Source organism: Scyliorhinus torazame, chromosome 30 (assembly GCF_047496885.1).
Source record: "Scyliorhinus torazame isolate Kashiwa2021f chromosome 30, sScyTor2.1, whole genome shotgun sequence".
NCBI classification, from domain to species: Eukaryota; Metazoa; Chordata; class Chondrichthyes; order Carcharhiniformes; family Scyliorhinidae; genus Scyliorhinus; species Scyliorhinus torazame.
In genome coordinates this window covers 21681703-21703739 of record NC_092736.1, presented here as the reverse complement: position 1 = coordinate 21703739, position 22037 = coordinate 21681703, and the positions used below count along the sequence as shown (strand labels likewise).

Sequence of the window (22037 nt, the reverse complement as noted above, 5' to 3'; positions counted from 1 at the left end):
ACCGAGTATGGCATCAAGGAGCTCCAGCCAATCTGGAATCCATGGGGATTAATGGGAGGGGGAAACTCTCCTCTGTGCAAAGGAAGATTGTTGGCGGCGGGGGGGGTGGTGTTCAAATCATCTCAGGACATCATGACAGGAGTTCCTTGGGGTTGTGTCATAGACCCGACCATCTTCAGCTACTTCACCAATCGCCTTCCGTCCTTAAGGTCAGAAGTGTGAATGTCACTTTTTAGGCTGATTGCACTGATTCATCTCGCTATGGGCAATAACTGTGGCCCTAGCCGGTGACTCCTATATCCCTATGAAGAAATATATTTGTTAAACCTTGCTGGGTGGAGAGCCTGCCCTTGGTGAGCGATGTGGAAAAGTTTCGGTGCAGTTGGTTGATCAGCAAGCGGCTCTTGGAAGTTGAATTGAATGTGATTTGAATCCAGACATTTAACGTTTGTGGAGCCAGAGGTGCTACTTTTGGTAGAAAACTACTGCTTAACTCGAACATGGCTTCGGGTAACAACTGCCAATCTTGCACCATAGTTTGGTTTTGTGTAAGAGTATGTTATAGTGCTTGAAACTAATTTGGTGGTGTTTGGATTTATAGCCTTGTGCTTAACGCTCATTAAATGTGGTTCATGGTCTTTTTCGAGCAGAGCGGGTCCCTTGGCCCTTCCTTTCATTGGCCAAAAGAAAATAAATCGACCCACTAGGATGAGTTTTAAAAATTTAGCTCCTTAAAGCGAAACTGCATCAATAAGCCACATGAAAGGAAACTTTACATCCAAAAAAAAATGTGATTAAAGGAATCTACAATGCCCCCTGGTTCCCACGCTGCCGAATGGGATGTACCTAACAGCACTACCTGCATCAGCAGCTGGACTCGCCTCCATCTTCTCGAGGACATGGACAACAAATGCTAACCTAGCGAGCGAAGCTGAAATAATTAACTTTGGGTTTTTTTTGCTCTGTGATCAGGATTTACCAAAGTTGCAGATGAGTAGTGCAGAAATCCTGAATTGGGGTGGGCCTGGGAGGCGTGGTGGGGTATCTCATTCATGGTCCCTGTACAGGTGGTGCTGTGGAGCCCGGGGCCCACCTTCAGGTCATCAATTGATTTTCAAATTAATTGACCCTGGTGAACTTCCCCTCCTTCCTGTCTATAATAGTGGCTGCTGGAAACCCCCTCGAGGTTGAGGCGTATTCAGTGAGGCCTAACCATTTTTCAAACGGTTATCTGAGTAATATCCACTGGATAACTGAGCTGGCCCTAGAAAGTGGATTTTATATTGGGCCAGTCTTGTGATTAATTGCTAACATCAAAGGAGGAGGCACTCCACTCACCAGTTGCAGAGCTATCCAGCCGAATTCCATGTTCCAACTCTCGGTCTGTCGCGTTGGAGGTTACATCCTGAATTCCAGTGTCTTTATTAATAATCATCATCTTGGTGTCACAAGTAGGCTTACATTAACACTGCAATGCAGTTACTGTGACAATCACTCGTCGCCACATTCCGGCGCCTGTTCGTGGAGGGAGAATTCGGAATGTCCAATTCACCTAACAAACACGTCAATTGGGACTTGTGGGAGGAAACCGGAGCGCCCGGAGGAAACCCATGCAGATACTGAGCGTGCAAACTCCGCACCGAACCCAGATCCCTGGCCCTGTGAAGCAACCGTGCTAACCATTGTGCTACCGTGCCATGTGATCTGCCCCTTTTCCCCTCATTACCCTTGGAGGAGGGGGGGGAAGAGAAGAATTCTCCCTCCAATCCTTCTGCCAGTTGCTTTAGCCGAATTCATGCTGCCCTTGCGTGCTCCTGCTCAATCAACCTCTAGCCCACCTGATCTTCCCCTGATAACTACAATTCCCCAGTCTTAAAACAAAATGTTTGTTCATGATACATAACTTCCCAATCTTTATTATGCCCTCTTCAGACGAAAAGCAGTGAGTTGATGGTTAATGATTTTTCACTTTCTGCTTGGCTAATTTTCATAGTTTTTTTTTAAACCCAAGTGGTCACTTGGGCAACTTTTAACATTTCTGCAGCTCAACACTTGACAGAATTCCCACTGAGGTACTATAATCAATGGCATGCTGAGGGAGCTTAAGTTTGTTTTTTGTCACGGGTCACTAGATCAAGGTTAGCACTCTGCACTCTTCCTCACCACTGACATACCTCGATACTGAAGCAGCCTGTGTCCATATGCGGCCAAACCTGAGCAATGTTTCAGCTTTGTGCTGAAAGTGGCAAGTCACCCAAGTGTCAGGCATTCATCTCCAACAGGAGAGTATCTAACCAGGTCCTCATGACATTCAATGGCTTTACCATCACTGAATCCCCCACTATCCACAGCTTGAGGATTACCATTGACCAGGAACTCAGCCTCAAACACACACCATTCAATCTCTCAACATTGATGGAACAGTAGCAGCCGTGTGTGCCATCTACAAGGTGCACTGTCAGAATTCACCAAGGTTCTTTAAGCAGCGCCCTTCAAACCCACAGCTATGACTATCTAGAAGGACCAGGGCAATAGCCACAGAGGAACTCTACCACCAGGATGTTCTTCTCCAAGCCACTCTCCATCCTGACTTGGAAATATATCGGCCGTCCTGTCGTTAGGTCAAAATTCCTGGCGCGCTCTTCCTCACAGCATGGTTGGTGTACCTACACCCCATGGACCGCAGCGGTTCAAGGCAGCTCACCCACCACCTTGAGGGCAACTAGGTATGGGCATTAAATGCTGGCCTAGCCAGTGACCGTCACATCCCATGAATAAATAAAGAAGCTACATTTCGGGCCATATTCTTTGTTTTGTAGACTGGCCGGCATTACAAGGTGTAATGTATCTTTGGATTGATGTCAGCTGTACTGCTACAGTCACAGTGCGTACATGGGCGAATTGCTAAATTTGGGCCGAGAAGATTGTGGGCGGCTTGACAAATGCTCTTGCACAAGATAAATTCTGATTGCTCACTGTAAATGCTCTTTTGTGCAAAATTAACTTTGCAGGCAAGAGGCAATAAATGTGCTTTTTTTGAGTGCCCCAGTCTAATTGGCTCTTCTTGAATTGTATTTTATCTTTTGACTTGAGCGAATCTTCATTCTCTCCTCAGCAACTTCGGGACATTCCAAAGCACATAACAGCCAGTCAAGTGCTTTCTTTAAGAAGTGTCGCCTTTATTCCGATGCAGGGCTGCGGCGGTCAGTTGGGAGATCGGGACACCAGGCAGAATTCTCATTCCCTTGTTCTTTACCTTGTATCCAGGGCCCTCACAGAACATTTTGACCAAAAGGATCGCTCCTCCAACGGTGCAACACTGTTGGCGAGTAGGCCTTGCCCGAATTTCCCCTCTAAGCCAGAGCGACTCATTGAACCACATCTCATTCCAGTGGTCCAGTAGACTGAGATGCTGGCCTTTGTTCACCCCCCTCGCATGGTAGCACAGTGGTTAGCACTGGTTTTAGATTTGCCCATATAATGCTAACCATTATGGTTAGCTTCACAGCTCTCGGGTCCCAGGTTTGATTCCTGGCTTTGGTCATTGTGCGGGAGTCTGCATGTTCTCCCCATGGTCTGCGTGGGTTTCCACAGTGCTCCGGTTTCCTCCCACAAGTCCCAAAAGACGTGCTGTTAGGTAATTTGGACATTCTGAATTCTCCCTCCGTACAACTGAACAGGTGCCAGAATGTGGCGACTAGGGGGGATTTTCACTAACTTCATTGCAGTGGTAATGTAAGCCTGCTTGTGACAGATTATTATTACAAAAATAGGAGCGAAGCCTTTGGCCATCCCCGACAAACTCCTTGTCTGTAAAACCTTGCAGAAGCTTATTGTAAAACCTTCCTTCTGTGATCTGGCAATCAACTGGCCCACTAGATTCTGCCAACCACATGACTTGTGTTTCAAGTAAAATAGGTCCCCTGGCGCTCTGGCCAAAATCTTCCCATCCTTGTTTGCTGCTGGGATTATTTGGTTCAGCTGCTGAAATGAATGGATTATTTGGTTCAGCCGCTGAAATGAATGGATTATTTGGTTCAGCCGCTGAAATGAATGGGAGTTTTTGGCTCGAATGCCAATTTTCCATTCTTGCTCGCAACAGGACGAGTGAATCCCACCTGGGGTCTCTGCAGTGAAGTCTTCGATTCTCCCCAGTCAGTGAGACACTCGTGTAAAAATAGAGATGTCAGTTTTCAAAAAAAGACGATGCCTTCAATTGCCCCTGCTTGTGCAGAAGTGGATCCTGCTGTTTATAATCGAGGAGATGTGCATTTAGCAGTTTAAATCCAAGGTTGGCTTGAGTGTAACCTTTTTTTTTTGTCCCCCATATGCCTTCGCTTTCAGATGGCATTCACTTGTCTTTTTGGGAATCTGGTATTGGATTTGTCCATTTAATCTCGCATGACTTTGAACTGGAGTGAATTCATGACTGTGTGCTTCATTTTGAGATGTATTAACACTTTTTGGGTCCTGTGTATGTTAAACTGTAAAAATTCCATTATTACCTTGTATTTTTCTTTCCCACAGGGATATGAAGGGTCGCTGATCAAACTAACATCAAAACAGGTATTTATTTTCCCCCGTCCCCCCGTTTTCCATAAGTAACCTAGATGGGGCATTTTCTACATAATCCACATTTCTAGTTTTACGACTAGTTGAGGCCTTTGCATAAAAGTGGGGCAGCTGGCAGGAGTTGCTATCCCGCACCATGGTTAGCACGGCTGTCTCTCAGCGCCAGGGACCTGGGTTCGAATCCGGCCTTGGGTGACTGTTTGTCTGTGTGGACACGTTCTCCCCGTGTCTGCGTGGGTTTCCTCTGGTGCTCCGGTTTCCTCCCACAGTCCAAAGATGTGTAGGTTAGGTGGGGTTCTGGGGTAGGGTGGGGGAGTGGGCCTAGTTTGGGTCAGGTGCTCAGGGGGTTGGTGTAGACTTGATGGGCCAAATGGCCTCCTTCTGCACTAGGAATTCTATATTCCAATTTAGAGGAGAGGTTGTGCTACCTGAAGTGGGCGTGTATTATTGTGGCATAACTTTCCCGTCACTCCAAACTGAATGACCTCTCGGGACAGTACCTTGGAAGTGAAACATCGGTATGTTCAATATTACTCTGTTAGGGAGCTCAGAAGTGACTATAGTATGACTTTCAGCATGTGTGTTTCACAAAAGGTTATGCCAGCATGGTTTTGGTGGAGGTATCAAACCAGGACTGGGGCAAGTTCCATGTAGAGGTTTACGGACAAGATTTTTTGAATTTATGGGGAGCCAATTTTCATAAGGTCTTGTTGGGCAGTGGATTGAGTTGGGGGTTGGTGTGGGATGATTTTGGACCAGGTTGGGAGTTTGAGAGTGGGTCGCAGATGAGTAGTTTAGTGGAAGAGTTGTATTGTTTCACTACATAACCAGTTATGAAAGTTAAAAGCAAGATGTTTCTAGATATTAAAGGTGTATGGGGAGGATGGTGTTTGAAGTAGAAGCATGCTCTGGTTGAATGGTAGAACAGGCTCTAGGGGGCATGTTCCTAAGCTGGGTTGGTGGTGAATTGAATTGAAATTAAGCTTGCTTCATCAATGACCAACCTCAAGCTAAGCTTTCTTTATCCTGTATGGGATGTGGGTGTCAGAGGCCAGCAGTCTCCTATCCCTAATTGCGCTTGAACGGGAGTGGTTTGCTTGGCCACTTTTGGAGGGCAGTTGAGTGTCGAGCGTGTTGCTGCGGGTCTGGAGTCGCATGTAAGCCAGGGTGGGTAAGGATGGCAGATTTCCTTCCCACGAGTGACATTAGTGAACCAACAGTCAGACGTTTTGACTTTTACGCTGCCAATTGTAAAGGCAATGTGTTTGAAGATTGAATTCCAAAGTATATATCGCTAACGTGGTTTGTCGAACATGGTGTAGCCCCTTGATCTTCAAAAGATCAAACATTCATTGTTTCTGTCATTCTTCAGTGGATGTAATTATTTAGAGGTTGGACTGTGCCTGGACTTGAAGCCATTTAAGTTGAGGGTGTAGTGGACCTGTGTGTATTGCGTTGGAATTTAATGAATGTATAATCTTTCATTGACCCCAGAAATCTGCAGGGGGTTTCTGGCATTCATTTACAATCCTGGCCAAGGGGGCAGTTCTGGCAATGATTTCAGGAGATTAGTTCTTAATATTGGACATTGGTGTTCAGTGCAGAGACATCTGCTGAACTGTTCACTTGTGACAGTTTATGGCCTGGAGTTTCTGCTGGACTGTCCTGATGTCTTTTTGGAGCAAATTTGACCAACCCCAAAAGGTCGGGGGGGGGGGTCTGCTCATTTTCTGCTCAAAAGGCTGGGACTCCACTCCACTGGGCATAGCCCCAGACTGAATTGTCAAGCCCTTTTCTTTTTGTTTCCGCTAATTGTGTGGACCCCAGCTGTAAAGAAAGAAAACACTCCTCAGCTGCTTGTGATGCAAGGGCACTACCAGACATTCTTTTAATTGGCCAACGTAACTTGTAAATGGTTTTCTGTTTTGAAAGTCATCTTCACTTACTTAAAATTGGACAAATTGGATTAGGACACTGATATTTTAAAAATACTTTATGAATTAAAATATTATGGATTGAATACTTTTAGACCGCATTCTCAATTGCGTCCGTTCTTGGAAATGTTTACATGTGGCACTGTGCAAATTAGCGAGAAGCGTGAGTAAACCTTCTGTAAACCAGTGCAATACAAACTATTGGGCCTGTTTTATAGATCTCGGCAATGTGTGCCTCCCCAAAAAAATATATTGAGGGATTTTCAGGTAATTGATGGCAAACAATGAATTAGGCAAAATTTGAGGATTGCTGAAAATAGACGTTTTGCAGAAGCTTTTCATCTTGCACTCATCAGAGCAATACGCAAGAATAACAATGTCAGGAGAAACAGCCTCTTTATGGATGAGGGTCCTGCATGTGGACTCGTGAAGAATGGTGACTTGATCTTTTAACACCCGTCTTTTTTTTTTTTTTTTTTAAATGCTTTGATCTGGTTAGCACTGTTGCCTCACAGCGTCAGAGACCCGCATTCAATTCTGGCCTCTGGTGACAGTGAAGTCTGTGCATTCGTCCTCGTTGGGTTTACTCTGGTTTCCTCCCACAGTGCGGGTCAAGTGGGGTTACAGGAATAGGGCGGGGGAGTGGGCCTAGGTAAGGCACACGTTCAGACTTGATGGGCCGAATGGCCTCCTCCTTTGCACAGGGATTCTATGGATTGAAATTAGTAATCCATTTTGCAAAACTTGTCTTTTAGGGCAGCCATGCAGGTCAGCTACCTGAATATTTCCAATGTTTTCTGTCCATTTCTGGCAAATATTGCCACTAAATTCTACTTTTTAACCCATGGCAGCAGAATTCATCTTGACTTTCTTGTGCAACATTTTCACCCGAATTAAAGGTTGTCTTCATCCTGGTATCCTTGATTCCAGTGACGTTTCCTATCGAAACCCTACAGCCTCTTGTAAAATTCTAAATGTAACACTCTACTCTAGTGATTTCTCTAGTGATTTCTTTGCTCCCGTTCGAAATGGGAGCAAGGGAAAATGGTGGAAAAGCTTGGCAGCATCTGTGGAGAGAGCCTAAATTTTACGATGCTTGTGCGCCCGACTCCGGTGCGCAAGAAGTTGGACACTCGTCCTAACATCCCAACATCATTGCGCATTCGCATGAAACCTCCGTTGGCGGATGCATGTGGGAGTTGGGAAGTGCGTCCGCTAACCGTTAAACGCTCATTAAGGAGTCAAAAGCAATGCGTGGCCCATCTACGCTCAACGGTTGGTGGAGGGGCTAACTGGTCAGGTGACCTTCAAGCTTTAGCTTCGACCTCAAACCTGAGCAGGATGTCTGTCTGGACTTGAATGAAAGTAAAAATGGGGACTTGGGGGTTTTGAGTCCTCGACGTATGTTTCACACCAGCTGCCTGTTGATTGGCAAGCCAGCGTGAAATTGTGCTTTGTTGCTGGGTGTGCATTTCGTCTCCCCTTGTGGGACCTGCCACGTATGCGCTCTGACTGCAAAATTCAGGCGAGAGTTAACAATTAGGAACATCGGAATGAGGAAGTAGGCAATTTGGCCCTTTGAGCCTGCTCGTCATTCAATCAGATTGTGGCTGATCTCTTCCTGGTCACATCTGCCTCCCTGCCTGTTGTCCATATCCCTTTAACCTTTTTTTAAACAAAAATATATCTCCTTCTTGAAACCATTGAATGACTCCGGTTCCACCACATTATGGGGCAGCGAGTTCCACAAATTCGCTACCCTCTGCGAGAAGTAGTTCCTCCTCATCTCGGTTCTAAGCGAGTGAGAGATTTAATTTGCTGTCCAAAGATTTCACGGTTTGGCTTTTCTCCTCCATTAATAAAGTCACCCTGTAGCTAAGCCTCCAATGGTTTCAGGCAGTGTTCTATGCTGCCTGGAACTACCTTTTTGCTTATTGGAGGTGTCTGTTAAGAGCCGCTGGTTGCTTGTATTCGTGGAATTTGGTCTACATTGCTTTAAGAAGGTTTCTCTATTGCAAAAATCAATCGAAGTTGGGATCAAGCTAACAAGGACTCAAAAATCCGAGCTTGTAGTTAAAAGAGCAATTCCTCCAAGCAAACTAGACTGTCTTGTTTCATTCTGTCATGTATCCCGTGGGAGATCAGTTAGCAACTTTCTACTGCAAGGGATAGGAATCTGCTTTGATCTAAACCTTTTTTATGTACGGTTTTTAGCAACTCCAAGTGAGAGCATTGTTTATTGAACCAGCCAAGGTGCAGCCTGGCACAGTTAGATGGCTGACTCATAGGTTAAGCAAGGAGTATTGCAGTGCAGCAACCTACTTGTGATCTCGCTGCTTTACCCCACCCTGGTTCAGGGAACAGAAACTAGTAAAGCAGATAGGTATGTGTCCAAAAACTAACAACTTTTCTTTTAGCAAAGACATTTTTTTTTTTAAATTGCTTTTTTTTTTTTTTTTGCCTGAAGTTAAGTTGTGACCCAAATGGTTGCCTGGCAATTGTACAAATTCAAACGGCAAATGTTTGTCCAATTTGAAAAGTCGGTGTCCCAAGTAGCAAATGCAATATCTTCGCATTGAGGGTTTAATGAGTTGGAACATCTTTTTTTAATACAAGTATTTAATGGATATGATGCCATTTTATTGAACTTTCCTCTTCAGTATCTGGAGTAACATGCCTTGTGCAAATTCAAGATAACTTGTGTCTAAAATAAATGCTCACTTAATTGCTCATTGAAGCGTTACCAAATTCTCGGGGTCGCCAGGTTAGATATAGGAAGGATGTTCCCTGGGCGGTGGAGTTCTCGAACCAGGGGGAAACATGAGGGGCCTCTCTCAATAAGGGGTGGCCCATTTTGGGACTGATGCGGAAATGCTTCACTTTTGATGGTGGTAAAACTTTGAAATTCTCTTTCTCCTGGAGGGCTGTGGGGGCTCGATCATGGTGTATGTTTTAAGACCACGATTGATTTGATCTCTAGATCGTAAAGACACCAGGAGGAGGGGGGGGGAAAATGACACTTGATAGAAGATGCGCCACGATCTAGTAGAATGGTGAAGTGGGCTTGAGGGGTCTATTCTCTTCCTTGATATTAACTACCAAGGATATTGTAAACCCACAAGAATTGACCTTTCATGTGAAGAAACAGCAATAAATGACGGCATACCTTACAACGAGAAGCTTTTCAGATAGCCCCCATTGCCTGTCCGGAGGTGGAGGTAACATCTCATCCAGCTGATGGGGCTTTCTGAATTTTTAATCTTTTTGAAACACTTCACTTGTACGTGACCGCCAAATTAAAACTGACACAAATAAAAATGTCATTCTGAGAGAACCCCTTTCACCAATTCCTGTGGGTTTTTTTTTCAATTTATTGCTTCATGGGGTGTGGGCACTGCTGGCAAGGCCAGCTAACTACCCTCTGATTTGAGTTGTTTTCTCGGTCATTTCGGAGAGCTGTTTAAGAATCAGCCATGGGCAATGGTGGAGCGATGGTGTTGTCACTGGACGAGCAATCCAGAGCCCCAGGGTGATATTCTGGGGACCCAGGTTCAACTTTAAGGAAAACGGGGAATGAAAAATCAACGATATGTAGGCCAGACCAGGTAAATATGGTAGACTTCCTTCCCTAAAGGACAATAAGTCTACCCGGGTTCGAATCCCACCACTGCAGATGGTGAAAGTTTAATTCAATAAAAATCTGGAGGGCAGCACGGTAGCATTGTGGATAGCACAATTGCTTCACAGCTCCAAGGTCCCAGGTTCGATTCCGGCTTGGGTCACTGTCTGTGCGGAGTCTGCACGTTCTCCCCGTGTCTGCGTGGGTTTCCTCCGGGTGCTCCGGTTTCCTCCCACAGTCCAAAGATGTGCAAGTTAGGTGGATTGGCCATGCTAAATTGCCCTTGGTGTCCAAAATTGCCCTTGGTGTTGGGTGGGGTTATGGGGATAGGGTGCTCTTTCCAAGAGCTGGTGCAGACTTGATGGGCCAAATGGCCTCCTTCACTGTAAATTATATGATTCAAATGGCTTTTAATGGCAATCTATTGCCACTAGTTCCATATTTTATTAATTAAAGTTAAATTCTGCCGTGGTAAGATTTGAACACACCCGTAGAGCATTAGCCTGGGCCTCTGGGTTACTAGCCCAGTAACGGGGCCACTATGCCACCACCTCTGTTTCCCCTCCCGGGGTGTTGAATATAGTTAGTTGCTGGACAGCTGTTAGCAAATGAATAAAGGCAAGTGATACTAAATGCAACTTGGCTGTACTTTGCCCATACCTGCCAGGGGCTGGTTTAGCACACAGGGCTAAATCGCTGGCTTTTAAAGCAGACCCAAGGCAGGCCAGCAGCACGGTTCAATTCCCGTACCAGCCTCCCTGGACAGGTGCCGGAATGTGGCGACTAGGGGCTTTTCACAGTAACTTCATTTGAAGCCTACTTGTGACAATAAGCGATTTTTCATTTCATCTGTCCATAATGCAAGGCTGTGGGTTTATTTATTGATCGACACGAGTGTCCAGACAAGTGGTGGGTTGTGCAGTTGACTTGCCCTGTTGTCCTCTGGTGACTTGATTCAGGAAGGGGTTATTTGGCCTGCGACACGTTTTTGATGAAAGTCATATTAAATTAAACTCTTGAACAGTGTGGGAAGGGTAGATTACACACAGATTACACAAAGGCACTGCACCAAACCCAGCAATTGGGACTGTCCTACCCCAACCTTATTCTGCCCAGTGTGGGTGCCATGGTGTATGAACCCAATGCTGTTGCACAATACTGGCCCGTGGGCAGAGCAATGGAGGGCTAAAATCGGGAAGGCCCCAAGTGCAAGATGGTTCTTCAAATAGTACTGGGCCAATTTTAGGATGGTAGTTATTTCTTCGTTCTCGAAAGTGATCTTCCCCTACCTTTTTTTTTTTCTTTCTTCCCCTGCCTTTATTCCACTGAAACGTTATGAGCTGAGTCTTATAAATTGAAAGCAATAAAAGGATTGACAACTTCTACTCCTAATGGACCTAACCAAGTCAACCTGGTCGTTTTGGCTTTTGAGTGAATTGGCTCGTGTCAGGAAGTCCGCAGTGGTGACATTGTACCAATTGTATAACCATGAATTTCTATCTGGAACAACTGAATTGGCCTTGCTGATCTTGACGTTTATGTAGATCAGTTTACACCCAGCCTGCCAAAATGTCCAACACCAGTTTTCTTTAGTGACGTGATGGTCAGCAATCAAAATCAATGGAAATTAGATCTTCAATGTGGCTTCATGACTTTAAAAACTCATCAATTGGGTCTTTTGAGCAACTGGATCCTAGTTATACCGCCTAGCTGTGGAGCCCTGGGTCAAAACTGCAAATAAATAATAACATCCTGGGTGTTCGCATTGCCTAGCAACTGAAAATGGACCAGCCGTATAAATGCCGTTGCTACAAGAGCAGGTCGGACTGGGAATTCGAGTGACTCTTCACCCGTCTTTCCAAAGCCTTGGACCAGGCACCGTTCCAGAATGTAATGACAGCCTGCAGCTTTAACAACGCCCTCCAAACCGTGGAAGCAGAGTCTTTGGACGTCTGATTAACAAGGGGGAGAAAGGGGCGGCGTGTGGCGCAGTGGTTAGCACTGGGACTACGGCACTGAGCTCCCAGGTTCGATCCCGGCTCTGGGTCACTGTGGAGTTTGCACATTCTCCCCGTGTCTGCGTGGGTTTCACCCCCACAACCCAAAGATGCGCTGGTTAGGTGGATTGGCCACGTTAAATTGCCGCTTAATTGGAAAAAAATTATTGGGTACTCTAAAGTTTTAAGAAAAAAACAAGGGGGAGAAAGATTATCGGGGGGTGCAGAAGGAGGCCATTTGGCCCATCCTGAGTCTGCACTGACCCTAGGAAAGAGCACCCTACCAAGGCCCGCACCTCCTGCCCGATCCCCGTAACCCCACCTAACCTGCACCTGTTTGGACTGTGGGAGGAAACTGGAGCATCCGGAGGAAACCCACAATGACACCTGGGCAGGGAGAGAGGTGAGAGACACCAGGCTGGCTGGCAGGGGTGGGGAGGTGGCGGGCGGGGAGTAGGAGGAGCGAACGCCACAGACAGTCGCCCAAGGTTGGACTCTAACCCTGGCGCTGTGAGGACGCAGTGCCAACCACTGCCATGCTCTTATTGGAAGGCAGAGTCGGCGGAAGGGGCCAACTCTTAACTCCTACATGGTCAGCTGCTGTTCAAGAAAGTTGCTCAACCATCCCCTTTAGGCCAATTAGAGATGGGTAGTAAATGCTGCTTGAGCCAGTGACGCCCACATCCCACGAACAAACAAAACAAAAAGCAGTTCACCACCTGCCCTGGTGGACAGGCAATAGATCCCAGTCCAGATTGACCCTGCCAAGTTGTGGGGCAGACACTGGGGTGTTTATATAGTTGCACCAAATGGTCCTGCCAACCAGGGTAATGCCCAGGACATGGGAACAATTCATTCCCTGCAATATCACTCCGCAACCTCCTGAAGTCCCATTAATGCCCATGTTCACTAATTCTGTAACTTTGGACTGCCTGTTGGGGAACTAGAATCTTGTTGCCTTTTCACCAGCTGTCACAGCCTTTGGGTTATTGGTAACTTTGGCTCCACTTTCCATTTTTACAGAAGAGGGTGAGGGCAGCAATTGCTCGAGTATGGAAAGGTGGAAAATGTCATGCAGGAGCTGGGCAGATGTGGAGTTTTGGCAGGGCTTATGAGGCGTTATAGGAAGTTGGTCCACAAAGTTGCAAATCGGCATAGGTGAGAATGCTTCTGCTGAACTGGTAAAGGTGCCAAAGTACTGGAAACCCCTCTAACCTGGTAGCATAAAGGACAGCAAACCAGCCCAGGGAAAGATGAGCTTTCATTTGTATTAAGGAAGATGAATGCTTTTCTATTAACCTTTATATTTTCCAGTTTAGTTCCTTAAAAGTCTGCACAGAACCCATAAGAGTTGCTTGACCAACCCAGGTAACAGTGAACGTAACACTGCTCTCAAGGTACCTGAACCAACTTGTGACTACAGCTAGGCCAAGTTTCAGCTGGCTACTAAAATTGGGGAATGTTGTTCCGCTAGGATTGTGCTACTACTTTACGGTCTGGACGATTTCAAGTGTGCACTGTGGTTAAGAGAGGATTGACGCATTTTTTTTGGGGGGGGGAAATAGGAAGCCATTCCTGAACCTGCAGAATGAATGCACTTCATTGTCAATAAAATACTGTGGATGCTGGAAATCTGAAATTAATGCTGATGCATCTGTGGAGAGAAACGGTTAACTGGTCCGTATGACTCTTTCTTGGAGCTCGAGTCTAAAGACTTGACGTTCCCTGTTTTTCTCCCCGTTAAATGCTTCAAAAAGCTAAGTCCTCCACAGTAGATCAGATGAAGTTGTGAACTAATCAAACGAGGTTTGATGGACATCCCCATTCTCTCATGACGGCAGAACAGTGAAGCTGAAACATTTGGAAACTTCAGAGCAATGTGCTGTTGTGTGTGTGTATGGATGATTCGCCTCTTGGGAAGAGAGCTACCTTTTAATGAGGCATGTAGGATTCCCGGGAGGCTTAACAGGGTAGATGCTAAAATGCTGTTTTCCCCTTGTGGGTGAGTCAAGGGTATAATCTCACAATCTGGGTGGTCGCTTGAGATAAGTGAGAATTGCAAATCTGTGCAGTTCTTTACTGTATAGAGGTTGGATTAAGTGCGTTGGATTGTTTAATCTGCATGGGAATCTAGGGTTATGGCGGTTAAGGTGGGAAAGTGGAGTTGAGGATTATCGCATCAGTCATGAGGCACAAACCCGATGGGCCGAATGGCCTACCTCTGCTCCTATGCCTTGCTGTAAGAGACATGTCATCTTTTTCGCTCCACATGGATATCCAAAAATGGTTGAGCGCATTGGGTGTAGCAAGGGCTAGGAGGGGAGCAGAAGCTGCAGACCCATGCTCTGTAACTTGGCTTTCTGACTAGCTAAGCTATTCCAGTAGAGTTCCAACACTGCTCTGTATCTGACGGTGGGAAGTTTGCCCAGTCTGCTCTCTCTCCATGGCCAATTTTGTTGACTATGCAATCAAATGGCACTTGGCATTAACCTGCTTGCTGCTCACTTTCGTTTCTGCCAGGACTGCTTGGCTCTTGGCCTCACTTAGTCGTAGTCCAAACATGTTCGAAATAACTGCATTCCAGAGGTGAGGAGACTCTGCCCTTGCCACATTTGGTCAAAGGCTGCCTGAATGTTATTCGGAAGTATTTGTAAATGTAAATTGGCTGGGGTGCAAATCTTTTCATTGCTCTTGAGCCATACCTCTCGTAAAGAAAGATGGTTATGGGAGTTAGTCAGTCATATCTGCCACCAAACATTGCAGGCATATCTGGCCTATGTCTTTGACAGCACTGAAGATGGTTAGGGCAATGACCTTGCCTGTGTTTATAAGGTCAGCAATGGGGATCTTTGCTCTGTCCAAGTCCCATTTGCGACACCTCAAACGAGGACGCATTGGTACCCACTTGAGACCTGCACAGTATTCCGGCTTACTGTCTGACACACGTTAGTTGCCAACAAGTGCCCGGCACTAACTATCTCCAGGAGTTACGAGAAGGCCATTTTGCCCTTCAAGCCTGCCCTGCCATTTAATGAGATCATGGCTGATTTTCTATTTAATGTCATCTCGCACGATCCCACTTTCCTTGCTTTTTTAAGATGTAGAAATGTTTCGGTCTGTGGCGGAGCTAGAGAATCACCACCCTCTTGGTGAAGAAATAACTCCTCCCTGTCTGAATGACCTCCCCCTGAGCCTTTGTCCTCTTTCTCTATCCTCCCAGCCTGAGGAAATGTTTTTCCTGCATTTGCCCTGTAAGAATTTTGTATGTTTGAATGAGATCACTTCTCATTCTTGAACTCCGTCTGTAATCTTTCCTCTAGGGGCAATCCTTCATCCATTGTACTCTCCCAATGCCAAGTATACCTTTGGTAAGTGATGTGCTGGGTATGCCGGGTCTGCGAGGACTGAGTTTACTGCAGCAGAGAGAGAGACCGGCTTCCAACACTTGAAGAAATGCAACTCGATTTTATTGAACTCTTAACTATCATACATACTTTAACTGTGGGTTGACACTATGCTGACTTGACTGGAGACCTGAGGCTAACCTGACCAGACTATCTTACTACCACATAGTGTTTGTTCTAGTTGCTGCTCACGGGCTCTGACTGTCTCAGAGGCTGGATCCCAAGAGAGTGGGAAAACTAGTGCCCTCTGGCTTTATAGTGGTCGTGTCCTGTCTGGTGATTGGCTGCTGTGTTCACTGGTCATCCTGTGTCAATTACTGCCTGTCTGTGCACCATCATATACCTGTGTGTATATTATGACAGGAAGGAGACAAATTGCGCATACTATTCCACGTGTGGTGTCATGGCTCTCTGTAATTACAGTAAGATATCTTCTTCTATACTCTCCTCCTCCTTGTAATAATGGGCAAAATCTCCATTACCTTAATTGCTTGCTGTACGAACATGTTCACAGATCACTGAATGCTGACAAGGACACCCAGGTCCTTTTTTGAAAGTCAACACTTCCCAACCCCCCCTCCGATATTCTTTTTTGTATTTTTATTTTCCCCTACCGAAATGAATCACCTATTTCTCCTCATTGTATTCCATCTGCCAAATTGTTCCTCACTTGCTGAGCCTCCAAATCTCCCCCCTTCCCCCCCCCCCCCCCCCCCCCCCCCCCAAATGTCTTTGTATCCTCCCTGCAACTCTGACTTCGTCCCAAGCTTTGCCATCTTCAAACTTATTAATATTCATCCCCACATCCAAATCCTTGATTGTAGATTGTGAATAGCAGTAGTTTGGTTTACCTAGTTGGCTAGACAGCTGGTTCATGCAGGGCAAGTCCAGCAGCGTGGGTTCAACTCCCGTACCGGCTGAAGGTCTCAATCTTGCCCCTCGCCTGATGTGTGGTGATCCTCAGGTTAAATCGCCACCAGTAGCTCTCTTTTTTTTTTCTCTTCCCCCCCCCCCCCCCCAAAAAAGGGTAAAGCAATCTATGGTCACCTGGGACTATGATGACTTAAAACCCCACTAGTCGCCAACCTGAGAATTATTCATTTCTTCCTATTTTCTGTCCGTTAACTTGATCTATTCCAGTATATTACCCCTGATCCATGTGCTCGCATTTTTGTTTATTAATCTTTGTGGGGGGGGGGGGCATTACAAAAAGCTTTTGGAAAATCTAAATATACTGCATTCACTGGCTTCCCCTTAACTATTCTGCTAGCTACATCCTCCAGAAACCAACTCGTGTTTGTTAAACTTCCTTTCATAAAACCGGTGTTGACTGGTGGCGCAGTGGTTAGCACTGCAACCTCACGCCGCTGAGGTCCCCGGTTCGATCCCGGCTCTGGGTCACTGTCCATGTGGAGTTTGCACATTCTCCCCGTATTTGCGTGGGTTTCGCCCTCATAACCTAAAGATGTGCAGGCTAGGTGGATTGAACACACTAAATTACCCCTAAATTGGAAGAATGAATTGGGTACTCAATTTATAAATAAATAAATAAATCCGTGTTGACTCGCCCCAATCCTGCCACCATTTATTTTCTGTAGTGTCGTTATCACATCCATAGGCTCTTACCATGAGGATGGCAAGCTAATACGTCTGTAGTTCCCATTTTTCCTTTCTTTTTAAATAGTGGGGTTACATTTGCCACCTGCAGGAACCATTGCAGAGTCTCAACTTTGAAAGATGGCCATCTACATCCTGAGCTGACACATTACTTTCTTTTTTAAAAAAAATATATATATATTCAAATTTTTAAACAAACCTCCCCCCCCCCACCCCCCCGAAAACAAGAACACAACAATCAGAAATTATACATTGGATTTCCCCCATATACAATAGCCCCCCCATATAACATTTTAAAAACACAAATAGGGGAAAAAAAACACCTTCACCCAAATGCACCCCAAAAGAACCCCCCCTCCCTCCCCTTGGGCTGCTGCTGACCTCCTCCTAACGCTCCGCGAGATAGTCTAGGAACGGTTGCCACAGCCTGAGGAACCCCTGCACTGACCCTCGCAAGGCAAACTTTATCCTCTCCAGCTTGATGCCATGTCAGTGATCAAAGCTTTCACACTAGGGGGCTTCGCATCTTTCCATAGTAGCAAAATCCTCCGCCGGGCTACCAGGGACGCAAAGGCCAGAATACCGGCCTCTTTCGCCTCCTGCACTCCCGGCTCGTCCATTACCCCAAATAATGCTAATCCCCAGCTCGGCCTGACCCGGGAGTGCACCACCTTCCCAAACCCATCCAGCGCTGGGCACGACCAGAACATATGGGCGTGGTTTGCCGGGCTCCCTGAGCCGGGGACCAAACAGAGGCTCCCACCTCACCCCTGTCGCCTCCACTGCCCCCAGATCTTCAGCGTCGCTGCCACCACCGGACTCCTGGTGTACCTTGTCGGCGAGAGCAGCAGCGGTGCAGTCACCAGTGCCCTCTGGCTTGTGCCCACACAGGACGCTATCTCTAGCCTCTTCCACACCGCCCCCTCTCCCTCCATTACCCACTGGCGGATCATCGCCACATTGGCTGCCCAATAATAGCCCCACACATTCGGCAGCGCCAGCCCCCCCGTCCCTGCTACGTTCCAGAAACACTTTCTTCACCCTCTGGGTCTTATTAGCCCACAAATCCCATGATGCCCCTGCTTACCTGTTTGAAAAAGGTCTTGGGGATCATAATGGGAAGGCACTGGAACACAAAGAGAAACCTCGGGAGGACCGTCATTTTGACCGACTGCACCCTACCCGCTAGTGAGAGTGGCAACATATCCCATCTTTTAAAATCCTCCTCCATCTGCTTCACCAACAACATCACGAATTGAGCTTGTGCAGGGACCCCCAACTCCTAGCTACTTGGATCCCTAGGTACCGAAAGCTCCTTTCCGCCCTCTTCAGCGGTAGCTCGTCTATCCCCCTTCCCTGGTCCCCTGAATGCACCACAAAGAGCTCACTCTTCCCTATGTTGAGTTTATACCCTGAAAAGTCCCCGAACTCCGTAAGAATCCACATGACCTCCGCCATTCCCTCCACTGGATCCGCAACATACAACAATAGGTCATCAGCGTACAACTACACCCGGTGTTCCTCTCCCCCCCCCCCCCCCCCCCCCCCCCCCCCCCGGACCAATCCCCTCCATTTCCTGCACTCCCTCCGTGCCATGGCCAGCGACTTAATTGCCAGTGCAAACAACAAGGGGGATAAGGGGCACCCCTGTCTCGTCCCCCGATACAGCCGAAAGTACTCCGACTTTCGCTGGTTCGTAGCCACACTCCACCGGGGCTCTATATAGCAGCCTGACCCAGCTGATGAACTCCTCCCCAAACCTCTGCAACACTTCCCAAAGATACTCCCACTCCACCCGATCAAAGGCCTTCTCAGCGTCCATAGCTGCCACTACCTCCACTTCCCCCTCCACCGAGGGCATCATAATCACATTGAGGAGCCTCCGCACATTAATATTTAGCTGCCTACCCTTCACAAATTCTGTCTGGTCCTCCTGAATCACCCCCGGGACACAGCCCTCAATTCTCATAGCCAGCACTTTCGCCAGCAACTTGGCATCAACATTGAGGAGGTCTATACGACCCACATTGCAATGGATCCTTGTCCTGTTTCAAGATCAAAGAAATCAGCGCCCTGGACATTGTCAGGGGCAAGGTCCCCTCCCTCGCCTTATTAAAAGTCCTCACTAGCAACGGGCCCAGCAGGTCCACGGATTTCCTGTAAAATTCAACCGGGAACCCATCCGGCCCCGGGACCTTCCCCGCCTGCATGCTCCCCAATCCTTTAACCAGCTCCTCCAGCCCAATCGGCGCCCCCAAACTAGCCACCTGCTCCTCCTCCACCCTCTGGAACCTCAGCTGATCTAGGAATCGTCGCATTCCCTCTTTCCCCCGCTGGGGGCTCAGACCTGTACAGATCCTCATAGAAGTCCCTAAATACCTCGTTTATTCTCACCGCACTCTGCACTGTATTCCCCCCTCTTTCCTTCACTCCACCAATCTCCCTCACTGCCTCCCTCTTACGAAGCTGATGTGCCAGCATCCGACTCGACTCCTACCCATACTCATACATCGCCCTCTGCGCTTTCCTCCACTGTGCCTCTGCTTTCCCCGTGGTCAACGGGTCGAATTCTGTCTGGAGGTTCTGTCGCTCCTTAAGTAGCCCCTCCTCTGGCGGCCTCTGCATAACTCCTGTCCACCCTTAAAATCTCCCTCCCCTCTCTTCTCCCTGTGGGCCCTAATGGAGATTAGCTCTCCCCTGACCACCACCTTCAACGTCTCCCAGATACCCCCCCCCCCCCACCGATCTGGTCCATAAACCCCCTGAACACCTTGGCTGCAGCCGGCCTCTTACCCGTCCTGGAACTAGAACGGTGCCCTACCCATCCCTTTCTCAGCCTAACCTGATCTGCCACCTTCAAATGTGTCTCCTGAAGCATGACCACGTCTGCCTTCAGTCCCTTTAGGTGCGTGAACACCCAGGCCCTCTTGACCGGCCCGTTCAGGCCCCTTGCATTCCAAGTTTTCAGCTGGATCAGGGGCTACTTTTCCCCCCGCCCCCCCCCCTGCCGACTAGCCATCTCCTTTTCTAGGCCAGCCAAGTGCCCGCGCCTCCCGCACCCTCCAGTCCCCCAGGCAGCAGACTCCCGCCCCCGAACACCTCTTCTACCTCCAGCTCCCCTTTGGCCAATGCAGCAGCAACCCAGTTCTTCCTTCTCTTTTCTCCCCCCCCCCACACTCCCGTAAGTCAGCTGACTCCTGCTGACCCTGTCTCCTCCCGCCATTCCATCGACCCCCCCCCCCCCCCCCCCCAGTGCGAGAATCCCCCCCACCCCTTGGCAGTCAGTGTGCGCTCCTCTCCAGCACCGCCCTTCTCCCCCTGGCCCCACCCCCATCCTTCCCAAACGTGGGAAAAAGCCTGTGCTTTCCTGAGCCGATCCTGCCTGCCCCCCCCCCCCTTCCTCCGCGGGGCCCTGCCCCTCCAACACCGCGCCCATACTCTCCCACAGCCCCCACATCAAATCCATTCGCCCATCCCCACCCAGCACCAAAACAAAAAGAACATTTCCCCAAACGGAGTAAACATCCCCCCCGCGACAAACCCTCAGTTTGAGTCCAACTTTTCAGTCTGGATAAAGTTCCATGCCTCATCAGGCGTTTCAAAGTAGTGGTACTGATCTTGGAATGTGACCCACAATCACGCTGGCTGCAGCATCCTGAACTTCACCCCCTTCTGATGGAGCACTGCCTTAGCCCTGTTGAAACCAGCCCTCCTCTTAGCCACCTCCGCACTCCAGTCCTGGTAAATTTGGATCTGTGTTCTCCCACCTGCTGCTCTGCTCTTTTTTGGCCCATCTCAGGTCACACTCTGTCCATAAAGCGGTGGAACCTCACCACTACAGCCCTTGGCGGCTCGTTGGCTTTGGGTCTACTTTCCAGGACCCGATGAGCCCCATCCAGCTCCAGGGGCCTCGAAGGCTCCCGCGCCCATCAGCGAATTGAGCATCGTGCTTCTATATGCCCCGGCATTGGGCCCCTCCACTCCTTCAGGGAGACCCAGAATCCAAAGGTTCTTCCTCCTCGACCTGTTCTCCAGGTCCTCAAATTTTTCTGCCCACCTCTTGCGCAGCCTTTCTGCCCACCTCCGCCAGGCCCAAGATCTCGTCCTCGTTCTCTGAGGCTTTTTGCCGCACATCCTGGGTCACCGCCCCTTGGGCCTTCTGGGTCTCCACAAGCTTTTTAATCGCCGCCTTCATTGGCGCCAGCATTTCTGTCCTCGGCTCCTCAAAGCAGCGTTTAAGAAACTCCTGCGCCCACGCTGCTTGGTCTCCACCCGCCGCCATCTTGCTTTTCCTCCCTCGCACGTTCCGCTGCACCAGGATCACTTTTTTAACCGCTCCACTCCTGGTCCAATCCATATAATGTCAGGGGAACCTTGCTGTCACCTTCCCACACTGGAAGCCGTCGAACAATTGCCGTTGGGCCTCTCTGAAGAGCCCCAAAGTCCGTTCCCGGCGGGAGCTACCGAACGTGCGACCTACCTAGGCCTAGCTGCAACCGGAAGTCCGACACATTACTTTCTTCACCACTGGATCAGGATGCTGGTTAATCACATGGTGGGGTTACCTTCACCAAGACTGAAGATGGCAGCTTAATAACCAGCTCTGGCAACTGGAGGTGAACAGTAAATGTCTTTGATCGGTGACATCTGCAACCTGTAATATTTTTATTTTTCTCTTCCAGATGTTATGGGCCAGGGTTTAGAGAACCCCAAAGTGTAGCATAGAGTTCACCTGACCCACAACTTTTTAAGTAGATTGTGGTATGGGGAGCACATGGCCCACTCTACAGGTGCAGTAGAGCAGAAATGGACAAGTATTTTTTAAAGCAAAACAATGTTTATTCTATGAACTCAAGTTAACCTTTTTAAAACATACAGTGAACATCTTGGCAAC

At 48.0% G+C, this 22037-nt stretch overlaps 1 protein-coding gene across 7 annotated transcripts in view; it reads left to right on the top strand.

Annotated features, from left to right (window-relative positions):
* The window catches only part of LOC140404421 (RNA-binding protein, mRNA-processing factor 2a-like), a 78030-nt gene that overhangs the window by 42438 nt on the left and 13555 nt on the right, over nucleotides 1-22037 (top strand). For 4 of the 7 annotated variants that reach the window (XM_072492945.1, XM_072492940.1, XM_072492946.1 and 1 more), the window contains one exon: nucleotides 4528-4566. In XM_072492945.1, coding sequence (XP_072349046.1) covers nucleotides 4528-4566 — 39 coding nt within the window. Of the gene's footprint in view, nucleotides 1-4527; nucleotides 4567-15442; nucleotides 15491-22037 lie in introns of all 7 variants that reach the window. The other 3 variants (XM_072492942.1, XM_072492939.1, XM_072492941.1) reach the window with 1 other exon arrangement.